Genomic DNA, 26916 nt, shown 5'->3' with positions numbered 1-26916 from the left:
CCATAAAAATGGAGCTCTGCAGGGAAAGTCCTGCCTCCAGCTGTTTGCTTAGGAATTCTAGGGACAATTAGGAGGCATGCGTCTTGTGACTGTAGCGTACGTGTAGGTATGTACGGCAGGACCAAATCAGAAAGATAGGTAGGAGCAAGCCCAAGTAATACTTTGTAGGTTAGCAGTAAAACCTTGAAATCAGCCCTTGCCTTAACAGGAAGCCAGTGTAGGGAGGCTAGCACTTGAGTAATACGATCATTTTTTTGGGTTCTAGTCAGGATTCTAGCAGCAGTATTTAGCACTAACTAAAGTTTATTTAGTGCTTTATTCGGGTAGCCGGAAAGTAGAGCATTGCAGTAGTCTAACCTAGTAGTGACAAAAGCATGGCTACATTTTTCTGCATCATTTTTAGACAGAAAATTTCAGATTTTTGCAATGTTACGTAGATGGAAAAAAAGCTGTCCTTGAAACAGTCTTGATAAGTTCGTCAAAAGAGAGATCAGCATCATGAGTAATGCCTAGGTCCTTCACAGTTTTATTCGAGACAACTGTACAACCATCAAGATTAATTGTCAGATTCAACAGAAGATCTCTTTGTTTCTTGGGACCAAGAACAAGCATCTCTGTTTTTTCTGAGTTTAAAGTAGAATGTTTCTAGCCATCCACTTCCTTATGTCTGAAACAAAGGCTTCCAGCAAGGGCAATTTTGGGGCTTCACCATGTTTAATTGAAATGTACAGCTGTGTGTCATCCGCATAGCAGTGAAAGTTAACATTGTGTTTTCAAATGACATCGCCAAGACGTAAAATATATAGTGAAAACAATAGTGGTACTAAAACGGAACCTTGAGGAACACTGACATTTACAATTGATTTGTCAGAGGACAAACCATCCACAGAGACAAACTGATATCTTTCTGACAGATAAGATCTAAACCAGGCCAGAACTTGTTCGTGTAGACCAATTTGGGTTTCCAATCTCTCCAAAAGAATATGGTGATTGATGGTATCAAAAGCAGCACTAAGGTCTAGGAGCAGGAGGAGAGATGCAGAGCCTCGGTCTGATGCCATTAAAAGGTAATTTACCACCTTCACAAGTGCAGTCTCAGTGCTATGATGGGGTCTAAAACCAGAAGCATTTTTTATACATTGTTTGTCTTCAGCAAGGCAGTGAGTTGCTGCGCAACACCTTTTTCTAAAACTTTTGAGAGGAATGGGAGATTCGATATCGGCCGATAGTTTTTTATATTTTCTGGGTCAAGGTTTGTCTTTTTCAAGAAAGGCTTTATTACTGCCACTTTTAGTGAGTTTGGTACACATCCAGTGGATATTGAGACGTTTATTATGTTCAACATAGGAGGGCCAAGCACAGGAAGCAGGATGATCGAGCAGCAGTGAGGGCTCTTCGATACTGCACGGTACTGTCTTACCAAGCTAGTTGTAAGACTTCCAGTTTGGTGTGGCGCCATCTCCGTTCCAATTTTCTGGAAGCTTGCTTCAGAGCTCGGCTCTTTTCTGTATTCCAGGGAGCTAGTTTCTTATGACAAATGTTTTTAGTTTTTAGGGGTGCAACTGCATCTAGGGTATTGCGAAAGGTTAAATTGAGTTCCTCAGTTAGGTGGTTAACTGATTTTTGTCCTCTGATGTCCTTGGGTAGGCAGAGAGAGTGTGGAAGAGTGTGGAAGGATCCCCTGCGGGGGATATGGTCACTCGTGTATCCAGGAGGTGAGGCCTCATTTAACACAGTAAATTCATCAGGCTTAAGCCAAGTTTCAGTCATGCCATCACTTTCATCCTAACATCGTTGGTGCCGACGTGGATAACATTATCTCCATACTCTCTACACTCGCCAGTTTTAGCTTTAGCCAGCACCATCTTCAGATTAGCCTTAACGTCGGTAGCCCTGCCCCCTGGTAAACAGTGTGGGATCGCTGGATGATTCGTTTTAAGTCTAATACTGTGGGTAATGGAGTCGCCAATGACCAGGGTTTTCAATTTGTCAGAGCTAATGGTGGGAGGTTTCGGCGTTTCAGACCCCATAACGGGAGGAGTAGAGACCAGAGAAGGCTCGGCCTCTGACTCCGAGTCGCTGCTTAATGGGGAGAACCGGTTGAAAGTTTTTGTCGGCTGAATGAGCGACACCGGTTGAGCATTCCTACAGCATTTCCCTCCAGAAGTCATGAGAAAGTTGTCCGGCTGCAGGGACTGTGCGATGGGGATTTATACTACTATCTGTATTTACTAGTGGCACAGATGCTGTTTCATCCTTTCCTACACTGAAATTACACTTGCCTAACGATTGCGTCTGAAGCTGGGCTTGTAGCACAGCTATCCTCGCCGCAAGGCGATCGTTCTCTTGTATATTACGAGTACAGCGACTGCAATTGGAAGGCATCATTTTAATGTTACTACTTAGCTTCGGCTGGTGGAGGTCCTGACGAACCACGTCCAGATAAAGCGTCCGGAGTGAAAAAGTTGAATGAAAAAAAGTTGAGTGAGGGAAAAACTATAAATATAAACGGTAATTAAAAAGTCAAAAACTTAAAGTTGTCAGGTAGCAAAGTAAGGTTAGCAACAAAACGCACAGCAGCACGTAAACAAGTCTGCAAGTTGTGACCGGAAATGACACTCTTCTATAATAAAAAGAGAAATACAGAGAGAAATGCCCACCTCTCCACTTTCGTGGTAGACAAAAACTTTGCTGCGTCGTCTTGCTTCCACTAAGCCACGAGAGCATTAGTGAGGTTGGGCACTGATGTTAGGCAATTAGGCCGAGCTGGCAGTCGGCGTTCAAATTCATCCCAAAAGTGTTTGATTAGGCTAAGGTCAGGAATCTGTGCAGGCCAGTGAAATGTACATGGCTGTGTGCTCAATTTTATACATCTGTCAGGTGTGGCTGAAATAGCCGAAACTGTTATGCACTTGAGTGAGGACCCAAAAGCGGTTTAACAAAAACAGAGTTCTTTAATGAGAACACAGGAAAGACATAGATCCTCTTCAGATGTAGATAATGGCAAAAATAGACAACCCACAGAGAGGGCGACAAATGAAACATAAAGTCCCTCTGATAAATAACAAGAGAGTCCCCTTCTTAGCAGCAGAGGAGAATAGCTGGGTTAGCGGCGACAGGCTGCAGGTCGCTCTGGGTAGGCACGGGTCGTAGAGGAACAGCGGTACCTGATCTCACGTAGCATCAGATGAACTGGACACAGTGCAAATGAAAGACAGTTAGCTGAGTACAGGATGCACCTGCCAGGCAGATTCCGACAGGATAGGATAAGGATGAAGCGAACGAGACGATAGCTTGCTTCTGGCATGAGAAACTCAAACGAGAATCTGACACCGAAAGTAGCAGGAACAGAGAGAGAAATAGAGACCTAATCAGAGGGAAAAAGGGAACAAGTGGGGAAAGGGTGAACGAGGTAGTTAGAGGAGATGAGGAACAGCTGGAGAAGGAGAGAAAGAGAAGGTAACCTAATAAGACCAGCAGAGAGAGACAGAGTGAAGAGAAAGAACAGGAACAAGACATAATAAGACATGACAGAAACAATTAATTTGAAGGGGTGTCCACATATTTTGTATATATAGTGTATCTTATTTCAGATATTCTGTGTTGATATTCTAATCTCTGATGGGGTGAGTGTTTGTGATTTGGCGTTGCTCACCCCCTCCTCAAATCAAAGTACAGTTTCCTCACACACCAAGATAAATGTTGAGTGTTGTTGGTGCCGCTGTCCTTACAGGCACTGTGTGGTGGGGGTGTGTGCGTGTGTGTGTGCATGTGCATGTGCGTGTGTGTGTGTGTGTGTGTGTGTGTGTGTGTGTGTGTGTGTGGGCTGGCAGTTGTCAAAGCATACATTAGAGCTATCCTCTTAAGAAGTGTAAAAGCAACTGTCAAATTGTTGATTCGGTTGTCTTTGGCTGCATCCCAAATGGTACCATATTCCCTATACAGTGCACTACTGTTGATCAGAGCCATATGCTCCCTGGTTAAAAGGAGTGCTCTATATAGGGAATATGTTACAATTTGGGATGCCCCCTTTAACTTAATTTGCATTGTTGTTGCAACATGCCTGCTCCTACATGTACATTAGTCAGAAAAATGTATTCTGCTAAAAATGTGTGCGTGGTTTTACTGTATCCTCTGTGATATTCCCTGTGTTTTGGTATGTGGTATTTGGTATTTTATTAGGATCCCCATTAGCTGTTGCAAAAGCAGCAGCGACTCTTCCTGGGGTCCACACGAAACCTGAAACATGACATAATACAGAACATCAATAGACAAGAACAACTCAAGGACAGAAATACATACATTTTTATTAAAGGCAAATGTAACATACACATCAATGAATGCACATAAACTACTGTATCTAGGTCAGATAGGGGAGAGCCTTTGTTCAAGAGGTGTTGCTTCATCTGTCTTTTGAAACCAGGTTTGCTGTTAATTTGAGCAATATGAGATGGAAGGAAGTTCCATGCAATAAGGGCTCTATATAATACTGTACGCTTTCTTGAATTTGTTCTGGATTTGGGGACTGTGAAAAGACCCCTGGTGGCACGTCTGTTGGGGTAAGAGTGTGTGTCAGAACTCTGTGTAAGTTGACTGTGAAACTATTTGGGATTTTCAACACATGAATCTTTCTTATATAAAAAGAAGAAGCGATGCAGTCAGTCCTCAACTCTTATCCAAGAGAGACTGGCATGCATAGTATTAATATTAGGCCTCTGATTACAATGAAAAACGTGCAGCCCTGTTCTGGGCCAGCTGTATCTTAACTAGATATTTTCTTGCAGCACTGGACCACACAACTGGACAATAATCAAGATTAGACAAAACTAGAGGCTGCAGAACTTGCTTTTTGCAGTGTGGTGTCAAAAAAGCAGAGCATCTCTTTCTTTAAAGGACAGACCTCTCCCCATCTTTACAACCATTGAATCTATATGTTTTGACCATGACAGTTACAATCCAAGGTAACACCAAGTAATTTAGTCTCCTCAACTTGTTCATAAGCCACACCATTCATTACCAGATTAAGCTGTGTTCTAGAACTTAAGGAATGATTTGTACTAAATACAATGCTCTTAGTTTTAGCGATGTTCAGGACCAGTTTATTACTGGCCACCCATTCCAAACAACTATTTTTTAAGGGTTTCAGTGACTTCATTATCTGTGGTTGTTGATGCGTATATGGTTGAATCATTAACACACATGACTTGTTTAATGCCAGGTCTTTAGTCAGTTTGTTTGAAACATACTCCCACAGTCCCTATCCTCCACATACCCAAATACTGTACACATGCACATGTACACACACACACACACACACACACACACACACACACACACACACACACACACACACACACACACACACACACACACACACACACACACACAGAACACAAACCCAAGGTGGTATTTGTGTTTGTCTATAGAGGAACCCATTGCATGCTACGCTCAGAGAAAAACTCATCTTAGCACTGTCCATGCATTTCACTTTCAATTACAAATTGCTTTGTTATAGCTCGCCGCCTCTCACACAGGGAGACATACACAAGCCCTTACAACAGAGAACACTGTTACATTGCATGCAAACCAGCCTGACTTGTGTGGCCTAAACCTGCTTTAGACGAGGTGGGCTGAGAACCAATCAAATGGACTATTTCCCAAATGGCACCATATTCCCAACATATTGTATGTAGTGCACTACTTTAGACCAGAGACCTATGGGTCCTGATCAAAAGTAGTGCACTGGAGAATAGGGTGCATTTGGGACACTGCTAGACATTACCTCTGACTGATGGTTCTCGCTCAATTCGATTAGATTAAGAACTAATCTAATCTAACTAATCTCTGAGCCTTAATCCAAATAAATGTTATTCTCTCTCTCTCCCTCTGGATCAATTCATCCTTGGGAGTGAATGTGACTCGTTGCATACAGTATGTCATGGTTCCACCTGTAACCAGAGGACAGCAGAGACCATCCTCGAGACATGAACGGCACTCAAGTGTGCACTCAAGTGTGTCCAATTTGCTCAGTAAAGTGTTATGTTTATCCTTATCCACTGATTCCTCATCTGGTTTCTTCTCTGCACCTGAGTCCAACCTTACCATGTCACAGCAAGCTTCACCCAGATAAATAATGTTGTTACCCAACAAGGAGCACTGTTGGGGCAGAAGCAATAATAACTCTCCCAAATATCAGAAACCCTGCAGACTCCCTCCAACCACAGTTCAGCCTCAACCCAGGAGGAGCCAATGTCCAAGTCTTATCGCTCAACGCTACAGGCATCGCCGTAGTTCCTCAAAGAAACTTGAACCAGGAACCCAAGATCCCAGCCCCCAAGTGGTGTGCTGGCCATCTGGAAAGATGCAAGGGTTCCTCACTGAGTGTTCTCTGGTGTTCGAGCTACAGTCCTTCTCGTTCCACACCGATCGGGCCATGATCACCTACATCTTCTCTCTACTCTCGGGCAAGGCCCTGGCGTGGGCAACGGCGATGTGAGAACTGCAGTCACCATCCTGCAGTTCCATATTAGCCCTTCATTGCCGAGCAGCGATGAGTCTTTGACCACCATGACGGATGGCGTGAAGTGGCCAGTCGACTGTTCAATATCCGCCAAGGGGCCAGACCAGTTGTTGACTTCGCCATTGAGTTCTGCACCCTCGCCGCCGAGAGTGGGTGGAATACCGAGGCCCTGGTCATCGCTTTCCACCAGGGTTTGTCTACCTCAATCAATGATGAACTGGCCTCAAAGGGAACTGGGAGAGGACCTCAAGTCCCTGATAACGCTGGCAATCAGGATCGACAACCGCCTCCAAGAATGCGTGAGACAGCGCATTTTTGACACCACCCCAGTATCCCGGTTTTCTGAGCACCCCAAGCCCCCCAAACCCAGCATTCAGGTTCCCATGCAGCTGGGACGCACACGTCGGAGCCCACAGGTGCGTGAAAGGCCAATGCGCAAAGGTTGCTGCCTCTACTGCGGTCTACTGCAGATGTCCTGAGAGGCCTCCTGCAGAGTCAACAATGTCAAGATAGAGAAGTGTGAGTATCGCGTATCCCAAGTTTCCTTCCTGGGTCACATTATCTCCACCGCAGGCATCCAAATGGACCCCATAAAGGTTGAGGCGGTCACCGACTGGCCCTGTTCCACCTCACTCAAGCAAGTCCAGTGGTTCCTCAGGTTTGCCAATTTTTTTAGGGTGTTTAATACGCAACTTTGATGCTGTGGCAGTGCATCTCACAGTCCTGACACGCAAGTCCCAGACCCATTTTTTGCTGGACTCCCATTGCTGACAGGGCATTCATGGAGCTCAAGGGACGTTTCACCTCTGGACTCATTCTCATTCATCCTGATCCAACTCGTCGCTTTGTTGGAACAGGTGAACGCCTCGGACACCGGAGCAGGGTGTCTGCGGAACGAGGACTAGATGCAGTGTTAACCATGTAGCTAGCATTCCATTTCTCTCTCTCTCTCTCTCTCTCTCTCTCTCTCTCTCTCTCTCTCTCTTTCTCTCTTTCTCTCTTTCTCTGTTTTTATGACAAGGCCTAAAAGCACATCTGTCATACTAAGCTTTTCAGTGCCATGTACTAGAAACAAAAAAACGTTGTGTGTGTATTTTTATTTACAGCTTGTATCGGCACAACTGAGGGGGAGGAGAATAAAATAACCTTCAAAGTGGAGAGGTTCGGAGGATGGAGGGTAAATCCTACCTTGGCAGGAAAAAGATGATTGAGTTGACTATGGCAATCATACCTACAATGATATTTAATTCCATGCTGAAATGTGTCTGATTTGCATATTAGTAACATGATATTGAAATGTCAATATTGATTGTTGTTTAACTGTATCACTTACCTGATCCACCTTGTTATTTCATTCTGAGTGAAAAATGAAACATCACACTTGATGCAAATCTTTTTAGTCTTCATTCACTTGAAACGTTTTTTTATGAATGCTATTGAAATTGTAAAATTATTCCAATGTTTTGACTACCATTTACCTTTCAATTAAATTGAGCACATTGATAGATATTAAGTCAACTTTGAATAAGACCATAATTGAAACTGTACAGTCTTGATTTGATGTCAGTCTTCATTGGAGACCACCTGGGGTGTGCAGAAACCACCTGGGAGTCCAGAAACCGTTTAAGAACCAAACGGATGCAAACAGTCCAAAATGGGGAGGTACCTACCTGTTTCCCATGGAAACTCTTATTTGAATTTTCTGTTTGGAGTGAACTGAATTTCTGATACAGAATTTTGTTGCGTTACAGGCTAATTCTAAAATGTATTACATCGTTTATATTCCCTCAAACTACACACAATAACCAATAATGACAAAGCAAAAATAGTTTTTTAGAAATATTTGCAAATGTATTGAAAAAGAGAACCGAAATATCACATTTACATACGTAAGTATTCAGATCCTTTACACAGTACTTTATTGAAGCACCTTTGGCAGCGATAACAGCCTCAATTCTTCTTGGGTATGACCCTACAAGCTTGGCACACCTGAATTTGGGGAGTTTCTCCCATTCTGCTCTGCAGCTATGTCAGGTTGGATGGGGAGCGTCGCTGTGCAGCTATTTTCAAGTCTCCTGAGATGTTTGATCGGGTTCAAGTCCGGGCTCTGGCTGGGCCACTCAAGGACATTCAGAGAATTGTCTCAAAGTGTCGTCTTGGCTGTGTGCTTCAGGTCGTTGTCCTGTTGGAAGGTGAACCTTCGCCTCAGTCTGTGGTCCTGAGCACTGGAACAGGTTTTCATCAAAGAATTCTCTGTACTTTGCTTCTTTCATCTTTCCTTCACTCCTGACTAGTCTCCCAGTCACTGCTGCTGAAAAACATCCCCACAGCTTCACCATAGGGATGGTGCCAGATTTCCTCCAGACATGAAGCTTGGCATTCAAGTCAAAGTGTTCAATCTTGGTTTCATCATACCAGAGAATATTGTTTCTCATAGTCTGAGAGTCTATAGGTACATTTTGGCAAACTAGATCTCTGTCAGAGTGAACATCGGGTTCTTGGTCACCTCACTGACCAAGGCTCTTCTCCCCTGATTGCTCAGTTTGGCCAGGGAGGCCAGCTCTAAGTCTTGGTGTTTCCTAACTTCTTCCACTGTGTTCTTGGGGACCTTCCATGCTGCAGAAATGTTTTGGACCCTACCCCAGATATGTGCTTTGACACAACCCTGTCTCTGAGCTTTATGGACAATTCCTTCGACCTCATTGCTTGAGTTTTTGCTCTGACATGCACTGTTAACTGTAGGACCTTATATAGACAGGTGTGTGCTTTTCCAAATCATGTCCAATCAACTGAAATTACCACAGGTGGACTCCAATAAAGGTGTAAAACATCTCAAGGATGATCAATGGAAACAGGATGCACCTGAGCTCAATTTCAAGTCTCAAAGCAAAAGGTCTGAATCCTTGTAAATGTAAATACACTTTTTATTTCTCTATATAAATTTGCAATACAATTTTAAAAAACCTTGTTGTTTTGTCATTATTTATTTTTTTACTTTTTATTTCCCATTTATTTAACCAGCTAGGCTAGTTGAGAACAAGTTCTCATTTGCAACTGCGACCTGGCCAGGATAAAGCATAGCAGTGTGAACAGACAACACAGAGTTACACATGGAGTAAACAATTAGCAAGTCAATAACACAGTAGAAAAAAGGGGAGTCTATATACATTGTGTGCAAAAGCATGAGGAGGTAGGCGAATAATTACAATTTTGCAGATTAGCACTGGAGTGATAAATGATCAGATGGTCATGTACAGGTAGAGATACTGGTGTGCAAAATAGCAGAAAAGTAAATAAATAAAAACAGTGTGGGGATGAGGTAGGTGAAAATGGGTGGGCTATTTACCAATAGACTATGTACAGCTGCAGCGATCGGTTAGCTGCTCAGATAGCACATGTTTGAAGTTGGTGAGGGAGATAAAAGTCTCCAACTTCAGGGATTTTTGCAATTCGTTCCAGTCACAGGCAGCAGAGAACTGGAACGAAAGGCGGCCAAATGAGGTGTTGGCTTTAGGGATGATCAGTGAGATACACCTGCTGGAGCGCGTGCTACGGATGGGTGTTGCCATCGTGACCAGTGACCTGAGATAGGGCGGAGCTTTACCTAGCATGGACTTGTAGATGACCTGGAGCCAGTGGGTCTGGTGACGAATATGTAGCGAGGGCCAGCCGACTAGAGCATACAAGACGCAGTGGTGGGTGGTATAAGGTGCTTTAGTGACAAAACGGATGGCACTGTGATAAACTGCATCCAGTTTGCTGAGTAGAGTGTTGGAGGCAATTTTGTAGATGACATCGCCGAGGTCGAGGATTGGTAGGATAGTCAGTTTTACTAGGGTAAGTTTGGCGGCGTGAGTGAAGGGATTGGGTTATTGTGTGTAGAATGATGAGACATTGTTTATTTAATCAATTTTGGAATAGGGCTGTAAACGTAACACAATTTCTAAAGTCAAGGGGTCTGAATTATTTCTGAATGCACTGTAGTTTCACCCTCTGGTTGGTATTGTCATTAGAACAACTTAGTCCTTTTTGAACAGACTAAGAGCAATTTATCTATTTGACATCTGTACTATAGAAATAAAGTATTTCCTCATTTATCATGGCAAATCTACTGTGGCAATTTACCCAACACCTTGTGTGAATGGAAACAAATTTTGGTGCAGCCTACTGTTATTTTTTTCCCCCTATTTATGTAATGCAAAAGTGTCTAATTTGGTAATTTCTTGTAAAGGGTAAAAATACCTAGACTGACCATATTTGAAATGTGTAACTAAATCAAGTCAATCAAGTCATTTGTGCCAGATTGGCATGGGCTGGAATCAAACCTATGCCGACACGGTAGGCCTAATCGTGAATAGTGATAAGTGAGAATGTCACAGACACACACATATCATACCCCCAAGACATGCTAACCTCTCACCATTACAATAACAGGGGAGGTTAGCATTTTTGGGGGGTGTAATATTTCTCAATCATCAAGATTCATTCAGGACTGTCCATAATCATCGTAGCGTCCACATTAATGTAGAAGTGTTAATAAGAAACATATTATATTCTTATTTACAATTAAAGTGGCTCCATAATGTCCCAATACATTATATACAATGAATTTCTATTGGGCAAAAAATAATCTGAAACACCAAACAACCAAAACAAACAGCAAAAGCATCCAACAAGTTTGTAGCTTGTTGATGTAATCAAGCTTGATGTAATCATTGTGCGCAAAAGGTGCTGAAAATATGCCTTCTGGAATGGCCCAGTAAGTCCTGACCTCAACCCGATTGAGATGCTGTGGCATGACCTTAAGAGAGACGATTCACACCAGGCATCCCAATAATATTTCTGAACTGAAACAGTTTTGTAAAGAGGAATACTCCTCTTGACCATTGTGCAGGTTTGATCCGCATCTACAGAAAATGTTTGGTTGAGGTTATTGCTGCCAAAGTAGGGTCAACCAGTTATTAATAACAAGGGTTTACATTTCCCACCCCGCACTGTGAATGTTTACATGGTGTGTACAATAAAGACATGTTGTGTGTTATTAGTTTAATCAGACTGTGTTTGTCTATTGTTGTGACTTAGATGAAGATCAGATCAAATTTCCTAACAGTTCACCCTATATTGATAAAAATACCCCTAAATTAAAGCTGACAGTCTGCACTTTAACCTCGTAGCCATTGTATCCTTTTAAATCCAAAGTGTTGGAGTACAGAGCCAATACAACAACACATTTGTCACTTTCCCAATACATTTGCAGCTCGCTGTTCATTATTTACAAGTGCAAAATACAGCATTGGTAGCAATCCCATATGGGAAGACCCAAGGAGCGGCCTTCTTAATCATTTATTTATATTCCATATCTCTACAAATGAAGGTGGAAGATATTGTTCTTGTCTCTGGAAACACAATAAATAATTCACCTTACATATCCACAGAGGCATTGGCATTTGACTTTATTTTATCGTACCCTTTGTCAGAGTGACATTCAGTAGCCTAATGGACATACAAACACACATTTCTACACATCCACATGGAAAACCCACACATGGATGGATGGATGGATGGGTCGATGAATAGATAGGTTGATGGATGGATGGATGGTTGGATGGATGCATGGAAGGAGGGTAGAGAATAGCATGACTTACTGACTGTTTTTGTGTCCCTGTAGTGTGTGGCTGTGACCTGGCTCAGGGAGGCTTCTTCATGAAGAATGGAGACTACCTGTGTACCCTGGACTACCAGCGAATGCACGGGACGCGCTGCAATGGCTGTGGGGACTTTGTGGAGGGAGAGGTCGTCACTGCTCTGGGCAAGACCTACCACCCTGCCTGCTTCGTCTGCACCATCTGCAAGTAAGAACCCTCACCTGAAACCTACAGACACTTATTTTGAAGTGCATTCTCCTATTTTGGAACTGTATGTATCCCTTACATGCTGACCATACTGCTTGCGTTATGTGTGTGAGCGTTGCAGAATAAATTTACATATGTTATTCAATCATTTAATCCAAACTGCTAAAGTGCGTAAAACAGAACTTTGTAACATTTTTGACGCTTGAAGAGCTGCAAGTCCCGCCTCCCCCATCTCCTCGTTGGTTTTTAGGAGCATATTCCCACGTGGGTGATTGAAAGATGAACTGAGGTTCACACTCCAGTCCAGTTGGTGGTGGTAATGCACCTTAAAGTTGGATGCCAACCGCCAAGTCCAAAGAAGAATAAGAAAAAGCAGAAGAATGAAGGAGGAGAGATTACTAGAAAAGTAACTAGGTTTACCCATTTATCTGTGGATTAATTTTCGGAGTAGAGGACCTTGTGCATTTCAGGTAAAATAACAACCCAATGTTTATATAGCAGGACAAACTAGGTAGCAACAGCAAACTAGCTTGCTAAATGGCCATGATTGTTTTTAATGCGTTTTGAACTGTCCCCAAATTAATAAAGTTGGTTCAGAGTTTGTTGGTATCGTCTGGTATGGATGGACAAAATTGACATGCGTGCGATGGAGCACGAGGACACACGTGCGTACTCGGTCTAGTCAGCATGTTAGTTATTCAGGAGAGTACTGTTGAGAATCTATTTTTCAAAGGAGCCCTGGTCAAGAGCTAGAAGAATTACTCATTATCTATCTCATTACTCTTATTGTTCACCTTATTGTACTCTTCTTATCAACCTGACTGCATCTTCTTATCTACATCAATTTCTTTGGTCTTTGAAAAGGGTCACTCCAACAATGCTGAAACACGTTCACATCATCATACAGGGTGGTAGGTAACCTAGTGGTTAGAGCATTGGACTAGTAACCGAAAGGCTGCTAGATCGAATCCCTGAGATGAAAAGGTAAAAATCTGTCATTCTGTGCCAGAACAAGGCAGTTAACCCACTATTCCTAAGCCATCATTGAAAATTAGAATTTGTTCTTAACTGACTTGCCTAGTTAAACAAATAGAATTATACACTGTTACTCAATACATGGGATATTCTCAGCCACACATACCCTAATGTGACCTGTGCTACATTATCCATCTGTATCTGTTTGGTGTCTGACCATTAGTCCATGTATCTGTCTGTCTCTCCCACAGACGACCGTTTCCTGCTGGGGATAGGGTCACCTTCAATGGCAAAGACTGTCTGTGTCAGTACTGTGTCCAGCCCACATCCCCAGGACCCGGCAAAGACATCATCGACTCCAACTGTGAGTAGCCTGTCTCCACTATCCGTACAGTACTGTGAATAGCTTAGTTACATTGAACTAACACTCAAACAAAAATGTCCAACAAATTTATTTGAGTTCATATGTGTGTAACCCATTGTTAGTGATAAACACCAGAACTCTGTAAACTACCTTCACGACTTCCGCAGACGTAGGTCCCTCTCCTTGTTCGGGCGGTGTTCGGCGGTCGACGTCACCAACCTTCTAGCCATCATTGATCCATTTTTACTTTTTCCATTGGTTTTGTCTTCCTACACACCTGGTTCCAATCCCTTCAATTACATGTTGTGTATTTAACCCTGTTTCCCCTCATGTCCTTGTCAGAGATTGTTTGTTGTATGTAGGTGTTTATTGTTATTTCTGTTGTGCGACAGGTTTTGCACCCTCTATTTGTTATATTGTATACTTTGGTTTTCGGAAGTTTTGATGTTTATTAAACAGCTCCGATTTACCAAGTTCATTCTCCTGCGCCTGACTTCCCTGCCACCAGCACGCACCACATTACAGAATCTCCGACCTTGCTATGGAGTCAGCAGGAGAGGGTACCCCGGCCATTGAGGTGGAGAAGCGCATCCAGGAGCATGCAGTTATGCTTCACCATCCTGGCGTTGCCATGGATCGCGTTGTCCAGACGATGGACCACTGGGAGAGACAGGGAGTTCTTCTAGCGCCTCCACCAGCACAACCGGGTTCTCTCTTGAGCGCATGGGAGAGCCCTGGAGTGGGCCAACACAGTATGGAGAGAGGGAGATGCGGCGTTGGACAAGTTTTGAGGAGTTCTCCCGCAGTTTCCGAGCAGTCTTCGACCACCCGCCCGAGGGAAGAGCGGCGGGTGAGCGTCTCTACCATCTGAGGCAGGAGACGAGGAGCACCCAGGAGTTCACCCTGGAGTTTCGGACCCCGGCTGCTGGCACGGGATGGAGCGACAGGGCCCTGATCGACCATTATCGTTGCAGTCTGCGTGAGGACGTCCATCGGGAGCTGGCCTGAAGAGACACCACCGTCACGTTCGACCAGCTGGTGGACCTGTCTTTCCGGCTGGACAACCTGCTGGCTACTCATGGATGTCTCGATCAGTAACTGGTGGTTCAATCCTCCCGCACCCCCTCTCCGATACCTATGGAGCTGGGAGGGGCGGTGAGCAGGGAGACCGGAGGGGGTTCCCGCTTGTGCAGCATCTGTGGCCTCAGAGGTCACACTGCCGGTCGGTGCCGGGTTTGTTCCTCTGAGAATCGAGGCAGCAGGCAGGGCACTCTGGCATCACACCAGGTGAGCTTGTACAATTCTCTCTCAGAGCCCTCTGTTGCACATATGTTTGTGTCTATCACTTTTCCTGAGTTTTCTCCATATTCCCAGCATAAGGCGCTCGTCAGCTCATAGTTTAGGGACCCCCATTTTTCCCGTGGATGTGCTCTTCCCCGTTCACCATTAGGGTCAGGGATAATTAGGGAGGTCACCACACCGTTGGGTATGGTGATGCGGGGGGGGGTGATACGGAGAGAATTAGTCTCTTCCTCATTGACTCTCCGGCGTTTCCCGTGGTGCTGGTCCTACCCTGGTTAGCTTTTCATAACCCCACTGTTTCTTGGCCACAGAGGGCTCTCATGGGGTGGTCGCGAGAGTGCTCCGGTAGGTGTTGGTGCTACAACGGTGGAGAGTCCAGACCAGGTCTCCACCGTGCGCATTCCCCCTGAATATGCCACCTCATCGATGGGGCGATTGTGCGAAAGACCGCCTGGTAGATGCTGCACTTCCCAGGAGTCACGTGTATCCCCTCTCACCGGCGGAGATGGAGGCTATGGAAACATATGTTTCAGAATCCCTGCGTCAGGGGTACATTCGGTCCTCCACATCACCCGCCTCCTCAAGTTCCTTTTTTGTGAAGAAGAAGGATGGGGATCTGCACCCGTGCATTGACTATTGGGGTCTGAATCAGATCACGGTGAGGTATAGTTACCCGCTACCAATGCACGGGGCGTGCTTCTTCACCAAACTAGATCTCAGGAGCGCTTACAACCTGGTACGTATCTAAGAGGGAGATGAGTGGAAGACGGCTTTCAGTACCGCCACTGGGCACTATGAGTACCTCGTCATGCCGTACGGGTTGATGAATGCGCCCTCAGTCTTCCAAGCATTTGTAGACAAGATTTTCAGGGACCTGCACCGGCAGGGTGTAGTGGTGTATATTGATGACATTTTGATATTCTCCGCTACACGTGCCGAGCATGTGTCCTTGGTGCGCAAAGCGCTTGGTCGCCTGTTGGAGCATGACCTGTACATCAAGGCTGAGAAATGCCTGTTCTTTCATCAAGCCATCTCCTTCCTAGGGTATTGCATTTCCACATCAGGGGTGGAGACGGAGAGTTTTCCGGCATTTCAGCCGTGCGTAATTGGCCGACTCCCTCCATGGTAAAGGAGGTGCAGCGATTTTTACTACAATTACTACAATTACTACTGGAGATTTATCCAGGGTTTTGGTCAGGTGACTGCTCCCATTACCTCAATGCTGAAGGGGGGTACTGTACGTCTGCAGTGGTCAGTTGAGGCGGACAGGGCTTCTGTGCAACTAAGGGCTCTGTTTACCTCGGCACCCGTGCTGGCCCATCCGGATCCCTCTGGCGTTCACAGTGGAGGTGGACACGTGCGAGGCTGGGATAGGAGCGGTGCTCTCTCAACACTCAAATACGCCACCGAAGCCCCGTCCCTGTGCCTTCTTCTCGAAGAAGCTCAGCCCGGCGGAGCAAAACTATGACGTGGGGGACTGGGAGCTGTTGGCCGTAGTCAAGGCCTTGAAGGCGTGGAGACATTGGCTTGAGGGGGCTAAACACCCTTTTCTCATTTAGACTGACCACAGCAATCTGGAGTACATCCGGGCAGCGAGGAGACTGAACCCTCACCATGCAAGGTGGGCCATGTTTTTCACCCGTTTTGTTTTCACCCTTTCGTACAGACCAGGTTCCCAAAACGTTAAGTCAGACGCACTGTCCCGGAGTTATGACACAGAGGAGCGTTCCATGGATCCCACTCCCATACTCCCCACCTCTTGCTTGGTGGAACCGGTAGTGTGGGAGCTGGATGCGGAGATTGAGCGGGCATTACGTGCAGAGCCCCCTCCCCCTCGGTGTCCAGCTGGGCGTCTGTACGTTCCGTCTGCTGTCCGCAACCGGCTGATCTTTAGGGCCCACATGTCGTCCTGGGATCGGTCAGACAGTGAGCTGTCTTAGTGGGAAGTACTGGTGGCCCACTTAGGCTAAGGATGTGATAGTTTATGTTCCCTCCTGCTTCGTGTGCGCCCAGTGTAAGGCTCCTAGGCACCTGCCCAAAGGTAAGTTACAACACCTGCCCGTTCCACAATGGCCGTGGTCGCACCTGTCGGTGGATTTAATAACCGATCTTCCACCTTCCACCTCCACAGGGAAAAACCACGATCCTCGTCTCCTCCCTTTGCCCGGTCTCCCTACAGCCCTACAGACTCACGTCTTTACTCACGTCTTCCGGCACTATGGGGTACCTGAGGATATAGTGTCTGATCGGGGTCCCCAGTTCACTTTGAGGGTCTGGAGGGTGTTCATGGAACTTTTGGGGGTCTCGGTCAGCCTTACCTCGGGTTTTCACCCCGAGAGTAACAGGCAGGTGGAGAGAGTTAACCAGGATGTGGGTAGATTTCTGAGGTCTTATTGCCAGAACCGTCCGTGGAAGTTAGCAGAGATGGCCCAGAACTCGCTCCGCCACTCCTCCACTAACTTCTCTCCCTTCCAGTGTATGTTTGGGTATCAGCCGGTTCTGACTCCTTGGCCAGACCGAAGCTCCTGCGGTGGATGACTGGTTCCGGCGCGAGTAGGAGACATGGGATGCCGCCCATGTCCATCTTCAGAAAGTTGGCGCAGACCATCACCGCAGTGAGGTCCCGGTGTTCGCAACCCGGAACCTGCCCCTCTGCATGCCCTGTCGGAAGCTGGATCCGCGGTTTGTGGGGCCATTTAAAGTCCTGAGGAGAGTGAACGAGGTATGTTATAGGTTGCAGCTTCCCCCCGATTACCGCATTAACCCCTCGTTCCATGTGTCTCTCCTCAGGCCGCTGGTGGCTGGTCCACTCCAGGAAGCTGAGGTGCGGGAGGTTCCTCCACCCCCTCTCGACATCGAGGGGGCCCCGGCGTACTCTGTTCGATCCATCCTGGATTCGAGACGTCGGGCGAGGGGCCTTCAGTACCTCATGGACTGGGAGGGGTACGGTCCGGAGGAGAGATGCTGGGTTCCGGAGGAGGACGTGTTGGACCCTTCTATGCTGAAGGGATTTCCACCATCTCCGTCCGGATTGCCTTGAGCCTCGCCCTCCGGGGCGTCCCCGAGGCCAGTGTCAGCGCACTGCTGGATCCGCTGGTCAAGGGGGGGGGGGTACTGTCACGACTTCTACCGAAGTCGATTCCTCTCCTTGTTCGGGCGGTGTTTGGCGGTCGACGTCACCGGTCTTCTAGCCATCGCCGATCCATTTTCATGTCCAATTTGTTAAGTCTTGTTTTCACACTCACCCGGTTCCAATTCTCTAAATTACATGTTGTATATTTTCCCTCTGTTTTCGCCTATGTCCTCGTCGGGAATTGTTTGTTGTATGTATTGGTGCCAAGTATGTTATGGTGTGTGATGGGTTTTTACCCACTTTCTTTATTTTGTATGTTTGTTTTCGGAGTTTGTAAGCATTTATTAACCTCTAGCTTCGAGCAATCCCATATCCGGAAGCGTAATCGTAGCCTCAAGCTCATTACCAAACGCAACGTTTCCTATTCGCAAATTAAATGAAATAAATATATTGAAACACAAGCTTAGCCTTTTGATAACAACACTGTCATCTCAGATTTTCAAAATATGCTTTAACCAAAGCTACACAAGCATTTGTGTAAGAGTATTGATAGCCAAGCATAGCATTAAGCCTAGCATTCAGCAGGCAATATTTTCACAAAAACAAGAAAAGCATTCAAATAAAATCATTTACCTTTGAAGAACTTCGGATGTTTACAATGACGAGACTCTCAGTTAGATAGCAAATGTTCATTTTTTCCAAAAAGATTATTTGTGTAAGAGAAATAGCTTCGTTTTGTTCATCACGTTTGGCTAAGACAAAAACAACAAAAATGCAGTCACTACAACGCCAAACTTTTTTCTAAATTAGCTCCATAATATCGACAGAAACATGGCAAATGTTGTTTAGAATCAATCCTCAAGGTGTTTTTCACAATTCTATTCGATGAAAAATTGTTCCTGGCAGTCGGTTTCTCATCCGAGGCAAACGGAAAAATACTGCAGCTGGAGATTGCGCAATAATTGCGACTGAGGACACCAAGCAACCACCTGGTAGATGTAGTGTCTTATGGTCAATCTTCCAATGATATGCCTACAAATATGTCACAATGCTGCAGACACCTTGAGGAAAACGTGGAAAAGGTAAGCTGACTCCTAGCTCCTCCACAGCCATATAAGGAGTCATTGCCATGAGGCGGTTTCAAAAAATGCGGCACTTCCTGATTGTATTTTTATCTGTTTTTTTCCTGTAACATCAGTTCTGTGGCACTCACAGACAATATCTTTGCAGTTTTGGAAACGTCAGAGTGTTTTCTTTCCAAAGCTGTCAATTATATGCATAGTCAAGCATCTTTTCATGACAAAATATCTTGTTTAAAACGGGAACGTTTTTCATCCAAAAATTAAAATAGCGCCCCCTATATCCAAGAAGTTAAATATCTCCATTTATACCAATTTCGTTCTCTTGCCTCAGACTTCCCTGACACCAGCACGCACCCCCATTAGTGTGTGTGTGTGTGTGTGTGTGTGTGTGTGTGTGTGTGTGTGTGTGTGTGTGTGTGTGTTTTACAGGCTGTACAGGCTGTGGTAGAGACATTAAGAATGGTCAGGCTCTATTAGCTCTGGAGAGACAGTGGCACCTGGGCTGCTTCAAGTGTAAGGCATGTCAAAAAGTCCTCACTGGGGAGTACATCAGCAAGTAAGTCTAAAAGAAACAACTATTATACACATGACATGCTTGCACACATAGTGAAATACACACATATTATACTTGCAGACAAAGGAAAACACACTATTCTATTATATTCTATTTAATTTTAATCTGATCTATTCTAATGCACACAACATACACACAGTAAACTTGCAGACACAGTGAAAGACATTGTTCGATTCTATTCTGTTCTATTACACACATAGTGAAACACAGTATACTTGCAGACACAGTGAAATACACAATTCTATTCTATCCTATTCTAATGCAGTCTGTGTTAACCTCTCTCTCTGCACAGGGATGGCACACCCTATTGTGAGAAGGACTACCAGGTCCATTTTGGGGTTCAATGCGAAGCCTGCCAGCAGTTTATCACAGGCAAAGTGCTGGAGGTAAGCCAATCACCTAACTTTCATTCCTCCCCCTGTTTGTCACCAATTGGCTGATTGGTTTAACACATAGAGAGAGCCGAACTCTGTCTGACGTTCAACTTACTCTTGAAAGTTGTAATAGTAGAATGCACAAGGTGACATGACATCTTGTCATGTCAGTCATTGCATACCTTAGAGAGCTATTTATAGCTTGTCAGAAATGTCCAGATCAACTAGCCCATGTCAGCTAATGTTTTTGAGTTAGGTTTTTTTATCCCATAGATTTTGTTGTAATATTTGAGTCACAAATCAGCTTTAAAACTTCAACATTTTCTCTGAACCCCATGATAAAATGTGTAGAATTCCAGGAGATATGCTTTAAAATTGCAAAATGTTCACTCCCCCAACAAGAGGAGTGTGAACAGTTTGTGTCATGAACAGTGCTTGTGCCTATAGAAATAGGCGTGGCCGGTGCGCATAGATGGGGGCGCGGGATGTTTCCCAATGCTGGAAGGGGGGCCTGAGTGAAAAATGTGGGAACCCCTGCCATAACTCATAGTCCGATTGCATCTCTGTCTGCAGACAGGCTGGCCACTACTATGGCAGGGAGAGAGAAAGAACATATAGCTGGAAAGAGAGAACATCAGAGAAATGCAGGGTGGAATGACAGAAGCAGATAGGAGAGGGGCAAACAGAATGAGTTGTCACACAATAAGGCAGACAGATTTGCTGCTTTGTTCTACTCTGGATGCACTGACAGTAATGGAGCCATCGCTACTCTGTTTCATTCCCAATGGATTTGGCCATTGCCTGTGGCCAATGTCTATAAGTGTGTGTTCACAAAAATAATTCACCTTTAGCATAACTAATTTGTGTCAGTGACTATTTGGCGCAGTCCTGTATTCAGAAGATGTATCAATGGATTACCTAAGAGCATTTCACAGTTCTGCTAAAGATTCATCGTTTTTGTGTAGACACATATCGACACTATGGTTTTGTTTAGCGCAGTTTGTGTGTGTGCCTGGACTGGAGGGTGGTCCTGGACCAACAGGGATAGTTAAAGAGTCACCGGCAATGTATCTAATGACATTTTTTATACTGTAGCTTATTCAGATGTGCGTATGATCCAGCCAACTCTTACAGGTATTGCCAAGCCTGAAAATGAACTATGAAAATCCACATTTTCAAGGCCATAGCCCCATACCTGTGAATTGGCACTTGTCTATTAGCTTACTGGTGAGTGGGAAGGGTGGTTGGTCAGGGGCTGTTTGCTTCTCCGTTCTTCTGTTCAGTGTCCTGTTCCTAATAGCTTGTGTGACATGTTGCTGTGCATGCAAAGCACCTCATTATACAGTTTGAAAGTACTGTAGCCCCCTGTGCAATATCAGGGGAGGATACTGTTAACTTTACTTTAGCACAAAGGGAGGATAGCTCCTATATATGAAGGCATGTTGACTGACAGTGAACCCTTTGTGGTATGCCTGGATGAATGGGTAAATCAAAGGTAGATTTAATCAGTTGACTGTATATGTATATCATTTTAACCTCATCTCCAGGCTCAAATTGTTGGCGCATAGAGCCTTTCAACAGTGTGGGAATGTTTGGACCTTAGGGGGTGTGGATTTAATGAGTGACATGCTACTCAATTCAAATTCTGACCGAATCACACGGCTGCATATTAAAACCTGCCTATTTCTAAAATGTATCTTCTTAAAATCTGTTTTAAACCTAACCTTAACCTTAACCCTAACCTTAACCACACTGCTAACCTTATGCCTAACCGTAACCTTAAATTAAGACCAAAAAGCACATTTTTGTAGCCAATTTTGACTTTGAATCTGACTTTGTGGCAATGGAAGCTAGTGGAAACCGAGGATGAGCTAGCCTGTGACAGTTGTATTAGATCGTCAATCAAAAATAAATGTTCTATCACTTTAACCATATTATTTTGGGGAAGCACAAATGAAAAAAGTATATACGTGAAAACTATTTCTAAGATTAATTGTGCTGCTTGTGCTTTGAAGTCCACAATGTAGGGGAGGGTGGCGCTAGATGGTATGAGTTGTGCTAGATGGTGATGGACTGAGAGATCAGCCAATTCAAACCGGTGGCTGTTTTTGCCGCTCCTCCCATAGTCTACCATTCAAGTTCCATTCTGAGACGCTGTGAAACCAGACGGTTCGACAGAAAACGGCCATCATCATTCAAACAGTTTTAGAAACTTCAGAGTGTTTTCTATCCAATACTAATAATAATATGCATATATTATCCACTGAGACTGAGGAGCAGGCCGTTTACTCTGGGCACCTCTGGGCACCTTTCATCCAAGCTACTCAATACTGCCCCTGCAGCCATAAGACGTTTTAAGGCCCTGGGGCACAACCCCGCCCTATGCAACTGGGTCCTGGACTTTCTGACGGGCCGCCTCCCAGGTGGTGAAGGTAGGAAACAGCATGTCCACTTCGCTGATCCTCAACACTGGGGCCCCACAAGGGTGCATGCTCAGCCCCCTCCTGTACTCCCTGTTCACCCATGACTGCGTGGTCATGCACGCCTCCAACTTAATCATCAAGTTTGCAGAAGACATAACAGTAGTGGGCTTGATTACCAACAACAACAAGACAGCCTACAGGGAGGAAGTGAAGGCACTCAGAGTGTGGTGTTAGGAAAACAACCTCTCACTCAACGTCAACAAAACAAAGGAGATGATAGTAGACTTCAGGAAACAGCAAAGGCAGCACCTCCCCTATATCACATCGACGGGACAGTAGTGGAGAAGGTGGAACATTTTAAGTTCCTTGGTGTACACATCACGGACAAACTTAAATGGTCCACCCACACAGACAGTGTGGTGAAGAAGGCGCAGCAGTACCTCTTCAACCTCAGGAAGCTGGAGAAATGTGGCTTGTCACCTAAAACCCTCACAAACGTTTACAGATGCACAATTGAGAGCATCCTGTTGGTTTGTATCACCTGATGGTATGGCAACTGCACCACCATCAACCACAGGGCTCTCCAGAGGGTGGTGAGGTCTGCACAACGCACCACCTGGAGCAGGATGTCACAGGAAGGCCAAAAATATAATCAAGGTCAACAACCAAGATGGCGTAGCAGTCGGATGTGTGTTTTTGTCTCGTCCTGCCCCGTGTAGAAATTGTTTTCTTCGTATATATTTCGTATATATTTTAATCTCACTTTACATCTACGGACTGAATATACTCTCCTGCAACCCGCCTCTCCCGATGTGGTACGGATCTGCAATTTTTATACTATAGAACCGGAACCCCCTTCTGAAGCTAGCCAGCTAACTAGCAACAAGCCAGTCAATTCCTGCCAGTCTGAATAACGCGATATCAACCTATCGGACTGCTTTTTCTCTACCACATCTGCGGATTCCTACTGCAAGCTCTGAACCTTTACACCGGATCATCGCAGCGAGCTAGCTGCTCTCCAAGTGGCTACTCCTGGCTAACGTCTCTGTCCTGAAGCAAGCCCCAGTTAGCCTGGAGCTAGCCTTGAGCTAGGCCCATCTCCCAACTAGCCAAAGAGGTCCACCAGCCAATTCTTGGGCTACAATACCACTGTTGCTAATTGGCTGGTCTGCCGAGGTAACCGTCCAAGGTGGTTTCAACAGGCTCTTCCGTTGCGACGTCGCTGGATGCCCATCTGCTATCCCCAGCCCGCTAGCTGTCTCCAGCTCGCCTAGCTTAGCAGCGACTACGGAATTGGCTCCCTGACTCATCTAGTGCTACTCATTGAACCGCATGATAACTCGGCAACACATGCCTCTTCCTAATATGCCTTGTCTATTGCTGTTTTGGTTAGTGTTTATTGTCTTGTTTCACTGTGAGCCCCTAGTCCTGCCAAATATGCCCTTTTGTTCCACCCTCCACACATGCGATGACCTCACCTGGCTTAACTGGTGCCTCTAGAGACAAAACCTCTCTCATCGTCACTCGATGCCTAGGTTTACCTCCACTGTACTCACATCTTACCATACCTTGTGCCTACATACATTATGCCTTGAATCTATTCTTCCACGCCCAGAAATCTGCTCCTTTTACTCTCTGTTCCAAATGCACTAGACAACCAGTTCTTATAGCCTTTAGAGGTACCCTTATCCTACTACTCCTCTGTTCCTCTGGTGATGTAGAGGTTAACCCAGGCCCTGCAGCCCCCTGCACCATTCCCATTCCCCAGGATCTCTCATTTGTTGACTTCTGTAAAAGTAAAAGCCTTGGTTTCATGCATGTTAACATTAGAAGTTTTATTCACTGCTTTAGCACTCTCCACCAACCCTGATGTCCTAGCCATGTCAGAATCATGACATAGGAAGTCCACCAAAAATCCTGAAATTTCCATCCCTAACTATAACATCCTCCGACAACATAGAACTGCCAAAGGGGGCAGAGTTGCAATCTACTGCAGAGATAGCCTGCAGAGTTCTGTCATACTATCCAGGTCTGTGCCCAAACAATTCGAGCTTCTACTTTTAGAAATCCACCTTTCCAGAAACAAGTCTCTCACCGTTGCCGCTTGTTATAAACCCCCTTCAGCCCCCATCTGTGCCCTGGACACCATATGTGAATTGATTGCCCCCCATCTATCTTCAGAGACCGTACTGTTAGGTGACCTAAACTGGGATATGCTTAACACCCCGGCCGTCCTACAATCTAAGCTAGATGCCCTCAATCTCACACAAATTATTAAGGAACCCACGAGGTAAACCCTAAATCTGTAACCATGGGCACCCTCTTAGATATCATCCTAATCAACTTGCCCTCTAAATACACCTCTGCTGTCTTCAACCAGGATCTTAGCAATCATTTCCTCATTGCCTGCGTGCTTCCGTGGTCAAACGACCACCCATCATCACTGTCAAACACCCCTTAAAACACATCAGCAAGCAGGCCGTTCTAATAAACCTGGCCCGGGTATCATGGAAGGATATTGACCTCATTCCATCAGTAGAGGATGCCTGGTTGCTCTTTAAAAGTGCTTTCCTCGCCATCTTAAATAAGCATTCCCCATTCAAATTGTTTTAGAACTAAGAACATATATAGCCCTTGGTTCACCCCAGACTTGACTGCCCTTGACCAACACAAAAGCATCCTGTGGCGTACTGCATTAGCACCAAATAGCCCCGCGATATGCAACTTTTCAGTGAAGTCAGGAACCAATAGACTCAGTCAGTTAGGAGAGCCAAGGCTAGCTTTTTCAAACAGAAATTTGCATCCGGTAGCACTAATTACAAAAAGTTTTGGGACACTGTAAAGTCCATAGAGAATAAGAGCACCTCCTCCCAGCTGCCCACTGCACTGAGGCTAGGATACACTGTCACCACCGATAAATCTACGATAATAGATCATTTCAACAAGCATTTTTCTATGGCTGGCCATGCTTTTCTCCTGGCTACCCCTACCCCGGCCAACAGCTCAGCACCTCCTGCAGCAACTTGTCCAAGCCCACACTCTGTCAATCACCGCATTCTTATCGGCAGACTCAATAGCCTTGGTTTCTCAAATGACTGCCTCGCCTGGTTCACCAACTACTTCTCAGATAGAGTTCAGTGTGTCAAATCGGAGGGCATTTTGTCCGGACCTCTGGCAGTCTCTATGGGGGTGCCACAGGGTTCAATTCTCGGGCCGACTCTTTTCTGTGTAGATATCAATGATGACACTCTTGCTGCTGGTGATTTTCTGATCCACCTCTACGCAGACGACACCATTCTGTATACATCTGGTCCTTCTTTGGACACTGTGTTAACAAACCTCCAAACGAGCTTCAATGCCATACAACACTCCTTCTGTGGCCTCCAACTGCTTTTAAATGCAAGTAAAACTAAATGTATACTCTTCAATCGATTGCTGCCCTCACCCGCCCACCCAACTAGCATCACCACTCTGGACGGTTCTGACTTAGAATATGTGGACAACTACAAATACCTAGGTGTCTGGTTAGACTGTGACTTCTCCTTCCAGACTCATATCAAGCATCTCCAATACAAAATTAAATCTAGAATCGGCTTCCTATTTCGCAAAACAAAGCCTCCTTCACTTATGCTGCCTAACATACCCTCGTAAAACTGACTATCCTAGCGATCCTTGACTTCGGCGATGTCATTTACAAAATAGCCCTCAACACCCTACTCATACTAACTGGATGTGGTCTATCACAGTGCCATCCGTTTTGTCACCAAAGCCCCATATACTACCCACCACTGCGACCTCTATGCTCTCGTTGGCTGGCCCTCACTACATATTTTGTCGACAAACCCACTGGCTCCAGGTCATCTATAAGTCTTTGCTAGATAAAGCCCCACCTTATCTCAGCGCACTGGTCACCATAGCAACACCCATTCGTAGCACGCGCTCCAGCAAGTAAATTTCACTGGTCATCCCCAAAGCCAACACTTCCTTTGGCCGCCTTTCCTTCCAGTTCTCTGATGCCAATGACTGGAACAAATTGAAAAAAAATCACTGAAGCTGGAGTCTTATATTTCTCTCTCTAACTTTAAGCATCAGCTGTCAGAGCAGTTTAACGATCACTGCGCCTTTACACAGCCAATCTGTAAATAACACACCCAACTACCTCATCCCGATATTGTTATTTATCCTCTACGCTCTTTTGCACCCCAGTATCTCTACTTGTACATCATCATCTGCACATCTAGCACTTCAGTGTTAATGCTAAATTGTAATTATTTTGTGTCTATGGCTTGTTTATTGCCTTACCTCCCTAATCTTTTACATTTACACACACTGTACTTCGATTTTTCTGTTATGTTTTTGACTGTATGTTTGTTTATG

General features: G+C 45.2%; 1 protein-coding gene across 1 annotated transcript in view; it reads left to right on the top strand.

Moving 5' to 3' along the window:
• LOC135510777 (actin-binding LIM protein 1-like) overlaps positions 1–26916 on the top strand; it is a 160874-nt gene that overhangs the window by 100519 nt on the left and 33439 nt on the right. The window contains exons 3-6 of the mRNA XM_064931987.1: positions 12189–12372; positions 13599–13711; positions 19598–19724; positions 20035–20128. Coding sequence (XP_064788059.1) covers positions 12189–12372; positions 13599–13711; positions 19598–19724; positions 20035–20128 — 518 coding nt within the window. The remainder of the gene's footprint in view (positions 1–12188; positions 12373–13598; positions 13712–19597; positions 19725–20034; positions 20129–26916) is intronic.

This window comes from Oncorhynchus masou, chromosome 23, assembly GCF_036934945.1.
Source record: "Oncorhynchus masou masou isolate Uvic2021 chromosome 23, UVic_Omas_1.1, whole genome shotgun sequence".
Taxonomy (NCBI): domain Eukaryota; kingdom Metazoa; phylum Chordata; class Actinopteri; order Salmoniformes; family Salmonidae; genus Oncorhynchus; species Oncorhynchus masou.
The sequence above is the reverse complement of the archived record's forward strand: the minus strand, read 5'-3'. Positions and strand labels throughout refer to the sequence as shown.